We start from the raw sequence: 23,722 nt of genomic DNA, 5'->3' as shown, positions 1-23,722 counted from the left end.
TTTCTGGGACACTATGAAGGCAGTACTAAGAGGAAAGTTCATTCCTTAAAAGAACAAAAAGTCAACAAATAAATGACCTAATATTACATCTCAAAGTCCTAGAAAAAGAACAAATCAACACCAAAACCAGAAGACAGGAAATAATTAAAATCAGTGCTGAAATCAATGAAATTGAAACAAAAAAAAACCATGAAAAAATTTACAGAACAAAAAGTTGGTTCTTCGAATAAATAAATAAAATTGACAAACCGTTAGCCATGCTAACAAAGAGAAGGTGAGAGAAAACTCAAATTACTAACATCCATAATGAAAAAGGAAATATCACAACAGACACTACAGAAATATAGAAGATAATTATAAATTATTTTGAAGACTTTTACTTCAATGAAATAGAAAATATTGAAGGCATGACAAATTTCTAGAGTTACATGATTTGCCCACATTGAATCAGGATGATATACACAATTTAAACAGATCAATTTCAAGCAATGAAATAGAAGACATTATCAGAAGCCTACCAACAAAGAAAAGCCCAGGACCGGATGGATACACAGTTGAGTTCTACAAGACCTATGACGAAGAACTAATACCTATTAGTTCTTCAAATTATTTCATGAAATAGAAAAAGAGGGAGCACTTCCAAACTCATTGTACAATATCACCCTGATTCCAAAACCAGAAAAGACACATCAAAGAAAAAAACCTTCAGACCAATATCTCTAATGAACACAGATGCAAAAATTCAAAATAAAATTCTGGCAAAAACATATCAAAAAGATAGTGTCCCACAATCAAGTGGGGTTCATCCCAGGGATGCAAGGTTGGTTCAATATACAGAAATCAATAAATGTATTTAATCACATCAATAGACTTAAAGATAAGAACCATATGATGATTGATCTCAATAGATGCAGAAAAGGCATTCTACAAAATACAACACCCCTTCATGTTCAAAACACTAGAAAATAATAGAACACACCTTAACATTATAAAAGGTATCTATGCTAACCCCAAGGCCAACATCATTCTATATGCAGAAAAATTGAAAGCATTCCCTTTAAAAACTGGAATAAGACAGGGATGCCCTCTTTCACCACTTCTACTTAACATAGTTCTTGAAACACTGGCCAGAGCAATTAGACAGGTGAAAGAAATTAAAGGAATACAGGGAGGAAAAGAAGAAATCAAATTAGCACTATTTGCCAATGATATGATTCTATATTTAGAAGACCCAAAAATTCCAACAGAAAACTGCTAGAACCGGTAAACGAATTCAGCAAAGTAGTAGGATACACAATCAACATGCATTAATCAAAGGCATTTCTGTATATCAGTGAAAAATCCTCTGACAGGGAAACAAGGAAAACTGCCCCGTTTACAATAGCCTCAAGAAAAATAAAATACTTGGGAATCAACCTAATAAAAGAGGTAAAAGACCTCTATAACGAAAACTACAGAAAGCAAAATAAAGAAATTAAAGAAGACCTTAAAAGTTAGAAAGATTTCTCTTGTTCTTGGTTAGGCAGAATTAATATTGTCAAAATGACCATACTACCAAAAGCAATATACAGATTTAATGTAATTCCAATCAAAATCCCAATGACATTCCTCATAGAAACAGAAAAAGCAGTCATGAACTTCATCTGGAAAAACAGGAGACCCAGAATAGCTAAAGCAATCCTTAGCAAGAAGAGTGAAATAAAAAATAAATAAATAAATAAATAAATAAAAAGAAGAGTGAAATAGGAGGCACCACTATACCAGACCTTAAACTATTCTACAAAACAACAGTAACAAAAACAGCATGGTACTGACACCAAAATAGACTGGTAAACTAATGGAACAGATACTAACCCACAGAATTACAATTTTCTTATATTAGACAAAGGCACGAGAAACGTACATTGGAGAAAAGATAGACTCTTCAACAAATGGTTCTAGGAAAACTGGAAATCCATATGCAACAAAATGAAATTAAACCCCTATCTCCCACCACACACAAAACTCAACTCAAAGTGGATCAAGGATTTAGGAATTAAACCAGAGACCCTGTATCTAACAGAATAAAAAGTAGGCCCAAATCTCCAACATATCAGATTAGCCTCCTACTTCCTTAATAAGTCTCCTATAATGCAAGAATTAAAATAAAAAACAAATGAGATGAATTCAAACTGAAAAGCTCTTCTCAGCAAAAGAAACAATCAGTGAGGTAAATAGAGAGCCTACAGCTTGGGAGCAAAGTTTAACCACTTGCACATCAGATAGAGCACTAATCTCTAGTGTATATAAAGCACTCAAAAAACGAAACACCAAATAAAGAAATAACCCAATCAATAAATAGGCCAAGGAACTGAACAGACACTTCTCAGAAGATGATATACAATCAATCAACAAATATATGAAAAAATGTTCAACATCCCTAGCAATTAGAGAAATGCAAATCAAAACTACTCTAAGATTTCATCTCACTCCAGTCAGAATGGCAGCTATTAAGAATACAAACAACAATAAGTGTTGGCGAGGATTTTGGGAAAAAGGCACACTCATACACTGCTGGTGGGACTGCAAAACCGTGCAGCCAATATGGAAAGCAGTATGGAGATTCCTTGGAAAATGGGAATGGAACTACCATTTGACCCAGCTATCCCACTCCTCAGTCTATACCCAAAGGACTAAAAAACAGCATACTACAGGGACACAGCCACATCAATGTTTATACCAGTACAATTCACAATAGCTAAATTGTGGAACCACCTAGATACCCTTCAGTAGATAATGGATAAAGAAACTGTGGGGCTAGGGCTGTGGCTCAAGTGGTAGCATGCTCGCCTGGCATGCGCGGGGTGCTGGGTTCGATCCTCAGCACCACATAAAAATAAAATAAAGATGCTGTATCCACAGAAAACTAAAAAATGAATATTAAAAAATTTTAAAAAAAGAAACTGTGGTACATTTACACAATGGAATACTACTCAGCAATAGAGAATAAAATCATGGCTTTTTTTTTTTTTTTTTTTTTTTGCAGGTAAATGGATGGAGTTAGAGTTTCATCCTAAGTGAAGTTAGCTAATCCCCCAAAACCAAATGCCATATGTTTTTTCTATTATAAGGAAGTTGACTTATAGTGGGGTTGGGAGGGGGAGCATGGGAGGATTGGATGAACTCTATATAGGGCAAAGGGGTGGGAGGGAAAAAGAGGCAGTACGGGGGTAGAAAAGATGGTGAAATGAGATGGACATCATGACCCTAAGTACATGTATGAAGACACAAAAGGTGTGAATATAATTTGTATACAACCAGAGATATGGAAAATCATGCTCTATATGTGTAATATGAATTGTAATGCATTCTGCTGTCATATATAACAAATTCAAATAAAAAATAAAGAAATAAAAAGTATGAAAAAAATAAAATTTACAGTAAGGATGCCATAACTACCAGAGTGATATTCGTTTAAACACAGATGTATAGATCAATGAATCAGAACAGAGTCTAGAAATAAAACCACATATATCTACTCAAATGATTTCCCAAGATGTGAAGATAATTCAAAATAAGAAAAATAACCTTTTCAATAAATAGTGCTGTAGTAAATGGTGGGATATTTAAAAAATCCTTATTTCATATATACTCAAAAATTTACTCAAAAAATCATACAGTTAACTATAAATCCTAAAACTATAAAGACTTAGAAGAAAACCAGAGAAAATCTTGGTGACCTTGAGTTAGGCAAATATTGCATAACTATGACACTGAAAACGTAAAAGAAAAATAAACTTCATCAAAATGAACAATTATGCATCTCAAAGGATACCATAAAGAAAATGAAAAGACAAGCCATGAACTGGGAGAAATAATTTGTAAAACATGTATCTGTTTAAGAACCTAGGTCCACAGTACAGAAAGAACTCTTAGAACTCAATAACAACAAGAAGACAAACAACTGAGAAATGAGCTAAAGATTCGAATAGAGGAGGATTCCAACATGGCGGCGGGCGCGGAGAGATCAAGTCTCTGACCTCTTCAGCTGTGCGGGAATACGGAGTCGTAAACAATCTAAATTCTGTTTGCTCAGGATCACTAGGCAATGCTGATCTGACGTGGATCTGGGGCAAAGAGTCTGGGCCTCTCAGAACACACACTGAGCCCGGATCGGCTGAATTCAAGCTCCCGTTCACCTGCTTCCCGCAGACAAACAGCTGTGACTCAGCACTAATCCATCCGGCTGAAACAACTGGTCGGCCCTTCTCATCCTACGGAGGTAAATGCCAACCGAGCCTTCATAGGTAGTGGCCACTGGTTTGACACGGGGCTTGGGAGAGACAGTAAGGACCCACCTGTTGCATTGGTCACCCGGCAAAGGAAAACAAACTGTCGCCATTTACAAGAGATGCCACCATGGCAGAGAACTGACGTCATCAGACTGCGGCAGAGGAGATAACTTCATTGAAACCTGCGGTAACAGGTGTGTAATTCCCTAGCCTTCCCTCTCCACACATCGGGGAAACCTTAAGGGCTCCTCCCAGCTCTCCCGTGAGCGCAATAGCCAGACCTAGGGAATCAGAAGTGGCGCGGGACCCGCGGCGCAGAACTCCCGGCTACCGCTCCCACCAGTGCTGACAACTGAGGTCTCTTGCACCACCTACCGCGAGCGTGGCTACCGGAGGGCAAGTGAAATTCGCTGAGGATTCTCAGCCCCAAGCTCTACAAACTTAGGGTCTGAGGGAATGGCAAACAGGGAGAGTGTACCCAGTCGTCCATGAAAACAGGGCTCCCGGGAGCAGCAGACCTGGCGTGCAGCCAGTATTGTGGTGAGCGGCACCCATGAGAGGGGCCTGGCTAGAGGAAAAGTGGGGAAGTGACTAGACACAAGAGGAGGCCCTAGGCACTCAGGATTGGAGACTCGCCCAGTCTGGGAGGAGCTGCTGCACAGTGATTGGTTCCCGCATATTGACAGGAGAAACTTGGCCTGGTGGGCACAGCGCCACCTACTGGAAGAGAAGTTAATCAAACTCTAAGACTGCATTTATTAGGTTTTTTTTCCTCTCTTTTTTGATTTGGGTTTTTTGTTTCATTTTCATTTTTCTTTCTTGTTGTTTTTTAAATTTTTTTTCAATTTTTTAAAATTTTTTTTCTTCTAATTTTAATTTTTATTTTTATTATTATTATTCTTTTAAAAATTTTTTTTCTTTTTTTATTTCCTATTTTTTTTCTTATTTTGTCTTTTCATTTCTTTTCAATTTTCTTATTCCCCCTTCCTTGAATTCTACCTACTTACTCTCATTCTCTTTAGTGACTTCTTCCCTTCCCTTCTAATACCTTTCCTCCCAAGAATCAAATAAATTTATAGGAGTAAACAGTAACTCAGCAGTCAAACAGAACAAGAAGTAACATGAGCAGCTTCAAAAAGCAAGGAAGAAAAGGAGTACAAACAATGCAGGACAGCCTAAATATTCAGGAGGACTTAGAGTCATCAGAAAAATGGTCATATAAAGAACTCAAGGAACACCTTAGACAGATGGAAAGGAACCTTAAAGATCACATTGAAAATGAATTACATAAACAGATAAAAGAAGAAGTTAAGCATCTTTATCAGGAGATAGACATTATAAAAAAAATCAAACAATAATTCTAGAAATGAAGGAAACGATAAACCAAAGTTAAAAACTCAATTGAGAGTATCACTAACAGAGTGGAGCAAGTAGAAGCCAGAACGTCAGATAATGAAGAGAAAATATATCATCTTGAAAAGAGTCTAGCCAACTCAGATAGGCTGGTAAAAAATCACGAGAAAAACATCCAAGAGATATGGGATAACATAAAAAAACCAAACTTACGAGTCATCGGGATAGAGGAAGGCACAGAGATTCATGCCAAGGGAATGAGTAACTTGCTGAATGAAATAATTACAGAAAACTTTCCAGAAATAAAAAAGGAAACAGATATACAAATTGTAGATGCATACAGGACACCGAGCACACAAAATCACAGTAGACCAACGCCAAGACACATTGTTATGAAGATATCCAATATACAGAACAAAGAGAAAATATTAAAAGCTACAAGAGAAAGGAGACAGATTACATTCAGGGGTAAACCAATAAGGTTAACAACGGATTTTTCATCACAGATGCTGAAAGTGAGAAGATCCTGGAACAACGTATTTCAAACACTGAAAGACAATGGATGCCAACCAAGAATTCTGTATCCAGCAAAATTAAGCTTCAGATACGACAACGAAATAAAAATCTTTCATGATAAACAAAAGCTAAAAGAATTTGTAGCCAGAAAACCAGCATTGCAAAGCATCTTGAGCAAAACTCTACACGAGGAAGAAATGAAAAACAATAACCAAAACCATCAGTGGGAAGTGCCTCGGTAAAGACAGAGGATGGGGGGAAAGATAATCATGGAGAAACAAACTAAATTTTTTTAAAAAAGGATAAATAATCAAACATGGCTGAAAATACAAACCATATATCAATAGTAACTCTGAATGTTAATGGCTTAAACTCTCCAATAAAGCGACATAGGCTGGTATCATGGATTAAAAAAACAAACCCAACAATATGCTGCCTTCAGGAGACACATCTGATTGGAAAAGACATACATAGGCTGAAGGTGAAAGGATGGGAAAAAATATACCACGCACACGGTCCTCGTAAGCAAGCAGGGGTGGCCATCCTCATATCGAATAAAATCGACTTCAAGACTAAGTTAATCAAAAGGGATAAGGAAGGACATTATATACTGATAAAAGGAACCATTCACCAACAAGACATAACAATTATCAATATTTATGCACCAAATAATAGTGCTGCAACGTTCATAAAACAAATTCTCCTCAAGTTCAAGAATCAAATAGACCACAACACAATAATTATGGGTGACTTCAACACACCTCTCTCACCATTGGACAGATCCTCCAAATAAAAGTTGAATAAAGAAACTATAGAACTCAATACCATAATCAATAACCTAGACTTAACTGACATATATAGAACATATCAACAATCATCAAATGGATATACTTTTTTCTCAGCAGCACATGGGTCCTTCTCAAAAATAGACCATATATTATGCCATAGGGCAACCCTCAGTAACTATAAAGGGGTGGAGATAATACCATGCATTTTATCTGATCATAATGGAATGAAACTGGAAATCAATGATAAAAGAAGGAAGGAAAAATCCTACATCACATGGAAAATGAACAATATGTTACTGAATGATCAATGGGTTACAGAAGACATCAAGGAGGAAATCAAAAAAATTCTTAGAGATAAATGAAAATACAGACACAACATATCGGAATCTATGGGACACAATGAAAGCAGTTTTAAGAGGGAAATTCATCGCCTGGAGGTCATTCCTCAAAAAAAGGAAAAACCAACAAATAAATGAGCTCACACTTCATCTCAAAACCCTAGAAAAGGAAGAGCAAAACAACAGCAAATGTAGCAGAAGGCAAGAAATAATTAAAATCAGAGCGGAAATCAATGAAATTGAAACAAAAGAAACTATTGAAAAAATTAACAAAACTAAAAGTTGGTTCTTCGAAAAAATAAATAAGATCGACAGACCCTTAGCCATGCTAACGAAGAGAAGAAGAGAGAGAACTCAAATTACTAACATACGGGATGAAAAAGGCAATATCACAACAGATGCTACAGAAATACAGAAGACAATTAGAAATTATTTTGAAAACCTATATTCCAATAAAATGGAAGATAGTGAAGACATCGATAAATTTCTTAAGTCATATGATTTGCCCAGACTGAGTCAGGAGGATACACACAATTTGAACAGACCAATATCAATGGATGAAATAGAAGAAGCCATCAAAAGACTACCAACCAAGAAAAGCCCAGGACCGGATGGCTATACAGCAGAGTTTTACAAAACCTTTAAAGAAGAATTAATACGAATACTTTTCAAGTTATTTCAAGAAATAGAAAAAGACGGAGCTCTTCCAAATTCATTCTATGAGGCCAACATCACCCTGATTCCGAAACCAGACAAAGACACCTCAAAGAAAGAAAACTACAGACCAATATCTCTGATGAACCTAGATGCAAAAATCCTCAATAAAATTCTGGCGAATCGAATACAAAAACACATTAAAAAAATTGTGCACCATGATCAAGTAGGATTCATCCCTGGGATGCAAGGATGGTTCAATATACGGAAATCAATAAATGTTATTCACCACATCAATAGACTTAAAGATAAGAACCATATGATCATCTCGATAGACGCAGAGAAAGCATTTGACAAAGTACAGCATCCCTTTATGTTCAAGACATTAGAAAAACTAGGGATAACAGGAACTTACCTTGACATTGTAAAAGGTATCTATGCTAAGCCTCAGGCTAGCATCATTCTGAATGGAGAAAAGTTGAAGGCATTCCCTCTAAAATCTGGAACAAGACAGGGATGCCCTCTCTCACCACTTCTATTTAATTTAGTCCTTGAAATACTAGCCAGAGCAATTAGACAGACAAAAGAAATTAAAGGCATAAAAATAGGAAAAGAAGAACTTAAATTATCACTATTTGCAGATGACATGATTCTATACCTAGAAGACCCAAAACGGTCTACAAAGAAACTACTAGAACTAATAAATGAATTCAGCAAAGTGGCAGGATATAAAATCAACACGCATAAATCAAAGGCATTTCTGTATATCAGTGACAAAACTTCTGAAATGGAAATGAGGAAAAACACTCCATTCACAATATCCTCAAAAAAAATAAAATACTTGGGAATCAACCTAACAAAAGAGGTGAAAGATTTATACAATGAAAACTACAGAACCCTAAAGAGAGAAGTAGAAGAAGATCTTAGAAGATGGAAAAATATACCCTGTTCATGGATAGGCAGAACTAACATTAACAAAATGGCGATATTACCAAAAGTTCTCTATAGGTTTAATGCGATACCAATCAAAATCCCAACAGCATTTCTTGTAGAAATAGATAAAGCAATCATAAAATTCATATGGAAAAATAAAAGACCCAGAATAGCAAAAGCAATTCTAAGCAGGAAGTGTGAATCAGGCGGTATAGCGATACCAGATTTCAAACTATATTACAGAGCAATAGTGACAAAAACAGCATGGTACTGGTACCAAAATAGGCGTGTGGACCAATGGTATAGAATAGAGGACACAGAGACTAGTCCACAAAGTTACAACTATCTTATATTTGATAAAGGGGCTAAAAGCATGCAATGGAGGACGGATAGCATCTTCAACAAATGGTGCTGGGAAAACTGGAAATTCATATGCAACAAAATGAAACTGAATCCCTTTCTCTAGCCATGCACAAAAGTTAACTCAAAATGGATCAAGGAGCTTGATATCAAATCAGAGACACTGCGTCTGATAGAAGAAAAAGTTGGCTCCGATCTACATATTGTGGGGTCGGGCTCCAAATTCCTTAATAGGACACCCATAGCACAAGAGTTAATAACAAGAATCAACAAATGGGACTTACTCAAACTAAAAAGTTTTTTCTCAGCAAAAGAAACAATAAGAGAGGTAAATAGGGAGCCTACATCCTGGGAACAAATCTTTACTCCTCACACTTCAGATAGAGCCCTAATATCCAGAGTATACAAAGAACTCAAAAAATTTGACAATAAGATAACAAATAACCCAATCAACAAATGGGCCAAGGACCTGAACAGACACTTCTCAGAGGAGGACATACAATCAATCAACAAGTACATGAAAAAATGCTCACCATCTCTAGCAGTCAGAGAAATGCAAATCAAAACCACCCTAAGATACCATCTCACTCCAGTAAGATTGGCAGCCACTATGAAGTCAAACAACAACAAGTGCTGGCGAGGATGTGGAGAAAAGGGTACACTTGTACATTGTTGGCGGGACTGCAAATTGGTGCGGCCAATTTGGAAAGCAGTATGGAGATTCCTGGGAAAGCTGGGAATGGAACCACCATTTGACCCTGCTATTGCCCTTCTCGGACTATTCCCTGAAGACCTTAAAAGAGCATGCTACAGGGATACTGCCACATCGATGTTCATAGCAGCACAATTCACAATAGCTAGACTGTGGAACCAACCCAGATGCCCTTCAATAGATGAATGGATAAAAAAAATGTGGCATTTATACACCATGGAATATTACGCAGCACTAAAAAATGACAAAATCATGGAATTTGCAGGGAAATGCATGGCACTAGAGCAGATTATGCTTAGTGAAGCTAGCCAATCCCTAAAAAACAAATACCAAATGTCTTCTTTGATATAATGAGAGCAAATATGAACAGAGCAGGGAGGAAGAGCAGGAAGAAAAGATTAACTTTAAACAGAGACATGAGATGGGAGGGAAAGGGAGAGAAAAGGGAAATTGCATGGAAATGAAGGGAGACCCTCATTGCTATACAAAATTACATATAAGAGGTTGTGAGGGGAATGGGAAAATAAACAAAGAAAGAAATGAATTACAGTAGATGGGGTAGAGAGAGAAGATGTGAGAGAAGGGGAGGGGGAATAGTAGGGGGTAGGAAAGGTAGCAGAATACAACACTTACTAATAGGGCATTATGTAAAATTGTGGATGTGTAACCGACGTGATTCTGCAATCTGCATTTGGGGTAAAATTGGGAGTTCATAACCCACTTCAATCTAATGTATGAAATATGATATGTCAAGAGCTTTGTAATGTTGTGAACAACCAATAAAAAAAAAGAAAAAAAAAGATTCGAATAGAGGATAAGCTAACTAAAAATAAGCACATAATATGTTTGACATCATAAGACAGAGATATGCAAATTAAATTCATAAGGCGAAAGTACGTGTAGATACTAAATGGCTATGATCAAAAAGACTAACAGTATCAAGTGTTGGTGAGTGTTTAGCAGTATTAGAATCATCATACATATTTGCTAATGAGAATGTAAAAGGATATAAACATTTTAAAAAACAATTTGACAATTCCTTAAAAAGTTAAACTTATAATTACTATACAATCCAAAAATTTTACTCCAAGATATCTACACAATAAAAATAAAAATATGTCCACATAAAAACCTGTATGTCAATGTTCACTGCTAAAAATTGGAAACAACTCAAATGTTGATAAACGAATGAACAAGAACAACGTTATCTATATAATGGAGTAATAATCAACACTAAAAAATGAATATCGATATAGGCAATGGTACGGATAAACCTCAAAAATATGTTAAGTAAAAGAATACAGAGATGTAAGTCAACTTTTTGCATGATTCTATTTATATGTAATTTCTAGAATAAGAAAAACTATACAAAAAGAAAGTCTCTTGGAGATGGGGATGGGAGAAAGGACTGACCATAAATGGGCCGAGAAAACTTCTTTCAGTGATGAAAATGTTACAATACTGGGTTGTGGTGATATTTACTAAAAAGTATACACTACTACAGATCATCAGTCTCCACATCTTAAAGAAGACTTTTTTAAGGCCCTATTAAGCTAGGTGATTATGTTCTATGTAACTTTTTGGAGTGCTGGTTTCATTCACACCAATATACAAATATGGAAAGATGTAATTCTGTTAAGTCCAAAGTACTTTTAAAACAGTAATTTCATATGGTTCAATCTAAATATTTTGGCAACCATGACAAGAATTGGAGTAGATGAGGCAAGATTAATAACATGTAGGCAACTGAATGACAATGGAGGGCAAACTTGAATGTAATTTGTATAAGCAGAAATTTGGAGAGGGAATTGCTGACATGTAATTGATCATCATTGACAGCCTGTGCTAAGCACTCTACCACTACAGAGACAGAACCCCAACCCCTAAAAGTATATTTTGAAAAGCAGAAAGTAAAAGGCGAAAAACTTATACCATAGACCCTGCATCTAATAGAAGAAAAAGTAAGCCCTAATCTCCATCGTGTGGGATTAGGCCCCAACTTCCTTAATAAGACTCCTTGGCACAAGAATTAAAATTAAGAATCAATAAAAGGTTCTCCTCAGCAAAAGAAACAATCTGTGAGGTGAATAGAGAGCTAAGCAAAAAAAAAAAAAAGTAAAAAAAATAACCCAATCTGGGCTGGGGATGTGGCTCAAGCGGTAGCGTGCTCGCCTGGCGCGTGTGGCTCGGGGTTCAGTCCTCAGCACCACATAACAAACAAAGAGGTTCTGTCCACTGAAAACTAAAAAATAAATATTAAAAATTCTCTCTCTCTCTCTTAAAAAAATTAAATTATAAAAAAAAAATCTTCTTTTAAAATAAATAAATAACCCAATCAATAAATGGGCCAAGGAACTGAACAGACACTTCTCAGAAGATGATATACAATCAATCAACAAATATATGAAAAAATGTTCAACATCTCTAGCAATTAGAGAAATGCAAATCAAAATTACTCTTTCATCTCACTCCAGTCAGAATGGCAGCTATTATGAAGACAAACAACAATAAGTATTGGTAAGGATTTTGGGAAAAAGGCACACTCATACACTGCTGGTGGGACTGCAAAACTGTGCAGCCAATATGGAAAGCAGTATGGAGATTTCCTGAAAAGTTGGGAATGGAATCACCATTTGACCCAGCTATCCCTCTCCTCGGTCTATACCCAAAGGACTTAAAAACAGCATACTACAGGGATACAGCCACATCAATGTTTACAGCAGCATAATTCACAATAGCTAAACTTTGGAACCAAACTTGATGCCCCTCAGTAGATAAATGGATTAAAAATGTGGCATATATACACAATGGAATATTACTGAGCAATAAAAGAAAATAAAACGATAGCATTTGCAGGTAAATGGATGGCGCTGGAGAAAATAATGCTAAGTGAAGTTAGCCAATCCCCAAAAAACAAATGCCGAATGTTTTCCCTGATGTAAGGTGACAGACCCATAATGGGATAGGGAGGGGGAGCAGGGGAGGAATAGACAAACTCTAGATAGGGCAGAGGGGGCAGGGGATTAGCAATGATGGTGGAATGTGATGGACATCATTAAAAGTACATGTATAAAGACATGAATTGGTGTGAACATACTTTATATACAGAGATATCAAAAATTGTGCTCTATATGTGTAATAAGAATTGTAATGCATTCCACTGTCATGTATTTAAAAAATAAAATCAATTAAATATAAAAAATAAAATTAAAAAAAGAACCCTCAAAAAAAAAGTAGAAAGTAAAGTGGTATAGCCATAGCTATCAACCAAGTCTTATCAAAGAGAAACGTAAATGTTTTTTTAAAACAGAAAACATTTCTAGTTATACCTCTGAAAATAAATTTAAATTGATTCCAGGTGACTTTTTCAATTTATTGATTTGTGACTATCAATCCAATAGAAACCTATTTTTAAGGTGAGGAAGAAGTGAGGGAAGAGGGTTTGCAGGTTAAAGTTTATTTTGTATACGACAATCCTTGACTTAAAAAAGTTTGCTGGGCTAGGGATGTGGCTCAAGTGGTAGTGCGCTTGCCTGGCATGCATGCAGCCCGGGTTCAATCCTCAGTACCACATACAAACAAAGATGTTGTGTCCGCTGAAAACTAAAAAATAAATATTAGAAAAAATTCTCTCTCTCTCTCTCTTTAAAAAAAAAAAAAAGAAAGAGTTTGTCAATAGGCTGCCTAGGACTTTCAGACCTATTTTGCAAAGTAGATGTTAAACTTGACACTATATTTAGTTATTATTTGCATGTATACGTAAGGGGTATAATAAATTACAATAATTAATTATATTAAGTCCGAAGTACTTTTAAAACAGTAATTTCATATGGTTCAATCTAAATATTTTGGCAACCATGAAACAGAACTAATTATGTTTAATTACACATAAAAAATAATATCACTTTCCATTGCTATATCAGAATATCTGAGACTGGATAATTTACAAAGAAAAGGGGTTTATTTTGGTTCACGAATCTGAAATTCCAAGAGCGCATCTGCTGAGCTCTGGTAAAGGTTTCATGGTGGAAAGAAGCAGGTATATGCAGAAGAAAGGACAGATGTGAGAAAGGCTGAAAGGTGGTTCCAGGTATGTTCTGGTAAGAACTAATCCATTACCACGAGAACTTATCCAGTCTCAAGAGAACTAATCCAGTCTATTGAAAAAGACATTAATATATTCATGAGGACACTGACCTAATCACTTCTCAAAGGCACCTCTGAATACCACTACTCGGGAATCAAATTCCAATGTGTTTTGGTAGGGAAAAACTATACCTAAACTATCGCAAAGGCTTATGCTGAAAATTAGTTCCAAAATCTAGTCCAGAACCAGATGTCTTAGACAACATATCCATGTGTGTGATCTTACTCAACCTGTTCAAGACAGGTAAGGTAGGTACTTTTTTAAGTCAACCCCTCCTCCATTGTTCTTAATATTTCAATTGGAGAAATGGGAAGAGATGACGAATAGTGAAAAAATAAAGACTTGAATATTTTCTGAGAGGCATAACAGGTCAAATATTTAGATAGGAAATAGTTGTGTTTTTTAAAAATAAATAAGATAGAAAGTGATAACTATTTACAACTTGGAAATTCTCTTGAACTAATAAACTATAATTCTAAAAAGCAAATAGTACCCCTTCCCTCGAGAGCATGAGATAAACCTTATTCTTAATTTGAAGAATTTTTTAAATTATTTAGCATTTTGTGGGAGGCTGATATAGCATATGACCAGCATTTGCTTTCCCTCCTGGTCAGCTGAGGCACTGTTGGCCAGCCTGTGATTTGGTTGCTCTAAGTAACGGAAGACTGTAGCCCAGATCTTGAGGGTAGAGAAAATGCAAATGTGTCTTCATGCTTAGGCGTGCCTTCCTACATCCCCAGGGATGGAGCTATGCTCACCTGTTCCTTTGTGTTCCTTTGTGATATTACCTGTTCCTTTGTGATATTACCTGTTCCTTTGTGATATTACCCCTTGCCCTGTTTGGGACAGAATGTTCCATGGAAATGCCCTTTGTGTGTCCCCTTCTCTTACTCTGCCCATGGGTGTGGCCTTCCTAGCTGTAAATCAACCTGCTGACAGCAGACATCTTAGACTCAGTCCCCTGAAACCTGACCCCTTGCCTCATTTGAATGGCTTCTCATCAATAAAAAGGGTCAGCACATGCTCGCACTCTCTCTCTCTCTCTGCAGACCCTTAAGGTCAGAGGAGCCATCACAGCACCCCCAAAGAAAAAGGTATTTCTGTCTCTTGTGTGGTTATTTCACGCTCCCCAGTTCCACCTTTATGACAAATCTTGTCACACTGATAGCAATGAAGCTAACTTGAAAAGACCCCTGAGTGTTTTAGTCATGTCCAACGTGGTGTCCCTGGGTGGGCAGGTTTGAGTGTTTAAGTCCCCGGGAACGTGACAGCATTTGGTAAAAAGTTCTGAAAAATTCAGAACTCAGTGAGCAACAGAGCTAGAAGTATGGCTTCCAGTAGTCATAGAGCATCACATTTCTTAAAAGCTGCATAAAAAGAATACTAAAATAAAAAAAAACCAAACAATAAACAAAACCCCCAACATCATTGATACATATCTTACTACATCACACATTTATTTGCCAAAATCTTAATTTTCTAACCTGGAATGTCGGAGGCTGTCCTTTTTGTTTTTTGCAGAACACAGTGTACATTCACAGCCAACTGCATGGGGCTTGGGTAGAGAAACATCCTGTTTTAGCAGCATTGTAAGAATCTCGTAGTTGTTACGATGAGCAGCTAAAATGACAGGTGCGACATCCATAGTAGTTGAGTACTCAGGATTCTGGATTCGTTCCATTAGTTTCTGAAAAATATTTATATAAATGTCCAAAAGTTATTATTTGTGACTTCAAAAAATATTTATCTGAAGAATGAAATGAAAAAAATAGGAAGACACAAAAGAACTTGGTAATTATTTTAAAGAATATGATAAGCATTATACTTGGACTACATTTTTTGAAACCTCAAAATTTAATTCAGTTAATAAATGGAGTATAATCATAACAGACAAAGTCTTCAGTAGGAAACATTCATATAACTAGAGTTCTATTTTCTAAGAAAAAAGAAGAACATGCATGAGAAGGATAAAGAGTAAGAATTTTAGAAAAAGAATATAATAAAAAAACAGAAATGTTAAAAACAGAGTACAAATGCATGAGAAAAACTAAAAATTCCATCTTTATGACAAATCTTGTCACACTAATAGCAATGAAGCTACGTGAAAAGAATAGGAAGCATTCTTCATTCTGTGTAGTTCTTTACCTATACTACTTCCTATTGCAAATGCACAAAAACACTATTGATCACAGTTACTATTTAATGAGTCCTAGAACTATTAGCACTTTACATTTATCATCTCATTTAATCCTCACAGTAGCCTTTAAAACTGAGCATAATTAATCCCCATGAAGAAACTGAGGCTCAGAGAAGTTAATGTGCCCAAGCCACACAATGGAGTGTCAGGGTGCTGATCAGAATCCAGGTCTGTACTACCAGGAGCCTGAGCTCCTTCTAATTCGTGGGCACAGGGGCCTGAGGATGACATGAAATGAGGAAAAAAATATTAGTAATCAAAGAATCAAGGTTAAATAAAAAGGTTGACTATTTTATGACTATTGTATATTCTTTCCAATACTTCTCACTTTTTCGCAGAGGTTTCCCTGAGAGCTGTTTGATCCAGGGTAAGCTGATCAAGTTCACATTTTGGTAATTTTTATTAACATTGTAAAAGTAGTGTACACTCAATATAAAATATCTGAAAAATATAGAAAAGCAGAAAGAAGAATAAAAATACCTATATTCCTTCTATCCAAATAACATTTTACAGTACAATATTTCCTTCAAGTCCTTTCTCTATCACACCCCTTTTTAAAAAACATCTTTTGAATAAATAATAGGTATGCTAAACACCAGTAGTTAAAAACACAATTCTTACTTTTTCAAAGGTCAAGGACAATTTTTAATAATCTTATAAAGCTATAGCCCAGGATCTTCAAGGAAAAAAATTAATGTGCAGAATTTTACATGCAATTTAAGGAAGTTCATAAACTATGTTCAAGATATTTTGCTAATTTAAATAACACTATAACAAACATCTTTATGAAAACAGGTTTTTGCAAATTTAGGATTATCTCATTAACACAGACACTCCAACACAAAATGGAATTATAGATCTAAAGACCATGAACAGTTTTGACACTCCTAATGATTAATATCACAGTTCTTTTAGTAGCTTATATTACCAATAATATTTAAAAAGTATTCACTTTACCCTAAAGTTTACTCACCAGTGCTAGGTAAGTTAGATAAATTATAATTTATGAATGAAAAACATCATTATGAAATTTTAATTTGCTTTACTTTGATTACTAGTAAATTTTAATGTTTTACAATATACTTTTTAAATTTTGTTTTTCCCCTTTTATGAATCGTTTGTATAGACACTTCCCAATTACTTATTGAAGACTTCAAATTAATGAATTTAACAATTACAGAGAAACCTAAAATTAGCCATTTTCCCTCTTACTGCATTATTGGCCATGAAGAAAATTATATTTAGTCCTAACAGAAAAATCCTAAGAGAAAAGTGGTCCTCATGCTTCTTATGAAACACTTTTAACTATATGAAAAACACTATTAAGACATGTATAAGATTAATATTCATAAGTTCATTGTTTGTAACATAGTCTATGTATTATCAAATAACCTGTATTTGAAAGCCAATTGGGAAAATAAAATTTTGACAAGTCAAGAATAGAGAATGAATTTATTCAAGTGGTAAAATAAAATATATAAAAAATTTAATATTGCCTGTCTGGCAGAATAGGGCTATTAAATATGATCTTGCTGACACTGGAAGTATTTAGATAAAGACTGAATAACCTTCATTTGTTGGGGTAGACAGTGTTTTTACACTGACTAGGTGAGGACTGCCAAAGCCATGCAACTCTAAGATTTTTAAACTGGCAGTGGTAACAGTGATAAGATAATACTAGTCAGGGGTTTCGATATTTAGTGCACTCCACTCCACACTGCCACTCAAGAAAGGAAATGGGTTGAAAGGCCAGGAAGAACAGGTAGACCAAAATATGATAGTAACTTTAGGATAAATGGCAGAAAATTCAATAAGATTCCAGATATTTCTGGTCCTTTGGATAGGGACTATATATAGTCTTAGTTCTTTTTTCTTTATTCCTGTTAGTTTCTTACCACTACTTAAACTAGATGGTAATATCCTCTGCAGCAAGTCATACATTTTTGTTTTTATTATAGTGTTTTATTTTTTGTGGTTCTGGGGATTGAACCCAGGGCCTTGTACATGCTAGGCAAGCCTCTACCACTGAGCTACACCACCAGCCCAGAAAGTCACATTCTTGTAAGTCTAAATGAAAGTAAAAAATTTCAATTATGATAAAAGATGAAATTTGGCAGAGCTTCTTACAGTTCTCAGATCATGGCACATAGTCTGCTACAAATTTATAATTATTTTTTAAAACATTATTTTTCTTCTGTGTATAACCTATCTATACTCCCAGCAGTTATTTAAACTGTTTCATTTTACCCTCATCAATAGTAAATGATAGAATTTTAAAACATATATCTTATTTTTAAATTAGTATTTATTTGATTATTAATGCTATCCTAATTAAACGGCAATAAAGAAAATATTTTAAAGAAAAAAATATACTTTTCAAGCAACAAGAAATGAAAATTTTGCTACATTTAGATAGTCTTTTATTCAGTATTTTTAACATTGGATCAAATAACATGTATAATTCATTATCCCCATTTTTTCCCACTTAATATATCATAAATTTACATATTTCAAAAAGTTTGTGTTTTTTTAAAATATTTATTTATTTTTCTAGTTTTCAGCGGACACAACATCTTTGTTTGTATGTGGTGCTGAGGATTGAACCCGGGCCGCACGAATGCCAGGCAAGCGTGCTACCACTTGAGCCACATCCCAGCCCCAAAAAAGTTTGTTTTAAAAATATTTATTTTTTAGTTGTAGTCGGACACAATACCTTTATTTTATTTATTTTTGTGTGGTGCTAAGGATCGAACCCAGGGCCTCGCATGTGCATGTGCTAGGTACGTGCTCTACCACTTATCCACAACCCTAGCCCCTCAAAAAGTTCTTTTTAAAATAGTATTTTAATGACTGCATATTTCACTGTGTGTACACATAATTATTTACATTTCCTATCTTCTTTTAAAATGTTTATTTTCTTCACCCTGGTGCTGGGAATCAAACCTGGGGTCTCCCACATCCATAGCAAGCCCTTACCACTGAGCTATTTTTAGAATGTTTAGACTTGTGTCACATTGCATTGTTTTTCACTGCTATAAATAAAACTGTAATCAACATTTTTATCCATTTTTTAACAATCTCCTTCACAGATTTCTAGAGGAGAAAACACTAAGAATATGACAGCTTTCTTGTTTCTGACACATCTTGCCAAAATGTTTTCCAAAATACCTCCACCAGCACATAAACCTCTACTTCTCCTTGCCATCAATGATTATCATTAAAAATATTTGCTAAGTACATGCTTGTAGCCCCAGCTACTCAGTAGGCAGGCTTGCAGAGAAGAATTGCTTCAGCCCACAAATTCAAGACCAACATAGGCGACATTGTGAAATCCTATCTCAAAAAAAAGGGGGGGGATTTTTTTGTAATTTAATAAGCAAAAATTAGTATCTTGCATTTGATTATCAGTAAGATTTAACATTTTATTTTTCTTTTTATGAATTTTTTGTCATTTTGTAATATGATTTGATGTCTTCCATTAATTTATCTAATATTAAAACATATATTACTAATTTGAGATATTTGCTGCAAGTATGTTTTGCCAGTTTTCCATCATTTTCTAAATTTTGCCTAATGTTTGGATTCCATTAATTTAATGTATATAACAGCCAAAGACTATCTCACTGTAATTTTTGTCCATTATTTTTATGCTTTAAAAAAAATCCTTTTACTCATAATCAGTTAAATATTCATCTACATTGTCTTCCAGTTTTATAGTTTCACTGAATAATTTTATGGTGTACATTTAATTCTTAAGTCTATCTAGAAATTAGCCTATATTTTCAACATTACCTGCAGAATATTCTAGACTAAAAGTGTCCATTATAATAAAATTATGGGAATATCAATTAATTTTAAAAAGTTTTCCTGAAAGCAATACTAATTATTATTGCAAATGCCTACTTACTTTAAGGTAATACTTTACAAGTGAAAAAAATCTACTTTTTAAAAAAACGAAACAAATTTGGGGGAAGAAAAAAATGGCAATGGAGCAGGAGATCTACTTTGGTTTAAAAATCCAAATTAATAAATATTTAAGAGTACTAACTACTATAGTTGGTCTTGATGCCCGTTTTGGTCGATGATTAAGTAGTATATCAACAGCTCCCACTACTTCAGAGTCGATTGCCACCAAAAGTGCATCTGCGGACTTCAAAAAAAAAAAAGTTAAAAAAGAAAATGGAAGATAAAAAGGTAAACTATTTATTTTTTTACTAATTCATAAATAAAATTATTTTTTAAAATTTAAACTGTATTATATACAGTAATATTGAATTTGCAAAAATTAAAACTGTACAAATAGTACATGTGCTTTCCTTAGCAGTACTTCTGTGTACTACAATACACACTGTCTGTTCTGGTTTTAAGAGTTGGTAAAATAAGGAATGCTTAATCAAAGGGATTACTATCGGAGCAGTGCTGATCCATGCAGTATTTAAAGTTGGATAAATTTTTTTCAAGACCTTTACTCTTGAACTGCGGACCAAAAAAAAAAAATATCTTAATGTTCCAAATCTATAGATTATTGATAGGAACCATTATTACAGGCAAAGAATTATGTTCAGTCTAACAAAAATGATCATTATCAATGCAATCATGAGAACAGGGCAAAGTAAAAATGTTTTAAAAGGGAGATCATTCTTTTCTTATCTTCGAAACATAATGGCTGAATAAAGTTGTACAAATTTGGCATTAATAGTAACTATCATCAAGTATAAACCCAAAGAATTTTAAGTTGCCAAAGTATATAAAGGGCAGGAAAAAGAAGTGATTTTATAGTTCTACTTTCAACCTAGAGCTCATTGTGAAGACCCACTTCTGACAGGAGGAAAAGTCAACAGATTCACAGGAAATAAGAACTTTTTGATTCTCTGTAACAGTCTGTAGTCCTGTTGGCAACCATGACAACAGAATTTGGTTTCTTTGGGTTTTTTGTTTAAGGAAAACCATAAAGACAGAAGGAAAACATGGAAATAAATAATGATTTAATTTTTTAAAATGCCCTGGTTATTTTCAATCTGTTCATTTTTAACTGTAATAATCTTTACTATTTAAATAAATCAACATTATTGCTCTGGGGAATGAAACTATATCAGACCTTTAATAGTTCTCATAGCTGAAAAGAATAAAGCTTTTATCCACTTTATCCAAATGTCAAAAATAGAGCTAAAAATGGCAGACTTTACCTGGACATTGAAAAATACTACTATACACAGGAAGAAAGGGCTGAAGTCCCCATTCAACATTAGCAATCACCCAAGTTCTCTCTTAGAAAAAACTTCTTACCCAAATGTGAAATTTAATCCATCATTTTTTTCCTTTAAAAATTTTAGGGTTGGGGCTAGGGTTGGGGCTCAGTGGTAGAGCACTCGCCTAGCATGTATGAGGCACTGGGTTCAATCTCAGCACCATGTAAAAAATAAATAAATAAATAATTTAGGGTTCATTGGGCTATATAGCCCTTGACTTCAAGTCTTAGCATTATTCTTCTGGTTTGTAAACATTTTTCTTCAGTTTTAGCATATTAAGTTAAACAAACAAACAAACAAACAAAAAAGAACCCTGTACCCATTACTAATAAATATTTCATTCGTGGTTTTAAATTTCAACCATAAAATAACTATTATAGTTGCTCTCAAAATCAAATGCCAGGCAATCTCAACCATTTGAAACATAGCCATTGATCCAGCCACAACTTAACACACACACACACACACACACACACACACAAACTTTTACTGAGTTGTCACAAATAACTTCGTGGGCATTACTGCCCAGAAGAAACAGGTATAGGTATAAGCATGCAGTTCTAGAGTTGTCTAAATAATGGATATCTGGCTTTCCCAAGTATCCTTCAGATCTTTACTGCGTAAGGGAACAGCTAGGTTAAAATCAACAAAGGGGAGGGGGGTTGGCTAGTGAATAAATAAAATAGCAGTGTAGCAAAATCACTTTCAATACACAGCAGTCTGAAGACATATGACATAGTGACAAACATGTTAATAGTTTCAGACATTATGAAACAAAGTAAAATGATTACATTCTCAATTATTCCAATTTATGGTATTATAGTTAAATTATATTCAGATATACTACTTAGTAAAGGATATTTATATTATGTATCTCAATGCTTAAAAGGATAAGCTTCAGCTATAAAATATTTATTTGTATAAAAATGTCATGTAAATAAGGAGTTACCATTGATTTGTTCTGTACAAACAATGTTATTTGATAAATAGTGGCTGTTATGAAGGAAAGTATTTTAAATTCTTTTCAAAATATATACAAGAATACAAAATATCCTTGCTAGTTGTTTCCCAATTTCTCAGACATCTGACAATTCCTTATTAAAATAGCTTCAATACAAATGTCATTATGTATTTATGAGGTCCCTATCTTCCTTCTCACTTTAGAGTTTGTCTTTCAACAATTCCCATACTCTTTCCTCTAAACTTGGAGTAAGAAGCTAGTTATTTCCTTTCCAAACCTAATTTTCCAACTTAGTATCCTATTTAATGTTCTCCAATCTTCTATAAGACCATGGTCCTCCATTGGTAAAAATACTGGTTCCAGGCTGGGCGTGGTAGTGTTTGCCTGTAATCCCAGTGGCTTGGGAGGCTGAGGTAGGAGGATTGAGAGTTCAAAGCCAGCCTCAGCAAAAGCAAGGCACTAAGCAACTGAGTGAGATCCTGTCTCTAAATAAAATACAAAATAGGGCTGATGATGTGGCTCAGTGGCCAAGTGCCTCTGGTTCAATCCCTGGAATGTGCAACCTGCCCACCCCTCAAAAAAAATACTGGTTCCAGCTCCCACCTCTCACAACTTTAAATTGTTCCTTATTCTTTGCTAACTTAACTTGATCTTATCTCTTATCAAGAAGATAAGATAAAAATCTTCACCTGTGACTGCTGGGAACTGCTTGATAGTCCTCAAAAGATAAGGCTAAAACCATAAAAGCAGGAGTCATTTTCCTTTGCACCAAGCCTGATTTATCAACTTGCTAGTTTTCTTTCATCCTTCTTTCAGTCATCCAGGTTTAAGATTTTCAAGTAATCTTCAACTCCTCCTTTCTCCCCTCCAGATTTAAACACTCAAGAAATCTTTCAATTCTTCTTTCATATATCTCTAATATTTGTCTTGTCTTACTTCTTCTTGTAATAACTATTCTTCTTAGAGCCACTTTTCTAGTTTAGTTTTAACATCTTCACATCTGAATTACTACATAACTACTCACGCAGGCTATACCCTTCTCCACTTTTCTAATCTATACTAAATTCAATCACTAGATTTAACTTTCTAAAATACTACTGGACACATAGCATACCCTTCTTTAAAATCACTTAATAATACCCCACTATCTATTACATAAAACCCAGATTCCTCAGTCTAGGATAAAATGCCTTTTTCATCAGTTTTTCTTTTAGTTACTTTTCCTGGTAATTCCCTTTACTTT

General features: G+C 34.8%; 1 protein-coding gene across 3 annotated transcripts in view; it reads right to left on the bottom strand.

Moving 5' to 3' along the window:
* Window positions 1-23,722, bottom strand: part of TRPC1 (transient receptor potential cation channel subfamily C member 1) — a 104,465-nt gene that overhangs the window by 62,950 nt on the left and 17,793 nt on the right. For 2 of the 3 annotated variants that reach the window (XM_081302417.1, XM_081302418.1), the window contains one exon: window positions 15,557-15,759. In XM_081302417.1, the coding sequence (XP_081158543.1) occupies window positions 15,557-15,759 (203 nt within the window). Of the gene's footprint in view, window positions 1-15,556; window positions 15,760-20,317; window positions 20,420-23,722 lie in introns of all 3 variants that reach the window. The other variant, XM_081302419.1, reaches the window with a different exon arrangement.

This window comes from Spermophilus citellus, assembly GCF_964194105.1.
Source record: "Spermophilus citellus genome assembly, chromosome: 7".
Taxonomy (NCBI): Eukaryota; Metazoa; Chordata; class Mammalia; order Rodentia; family Sciuridae; genus Spermophilus; species Spermophilus citellus.
Note: the sequence above shows the minus strand (reverse complement) of the source record. Positions and strands in the feature narration are given on the sequence as shown.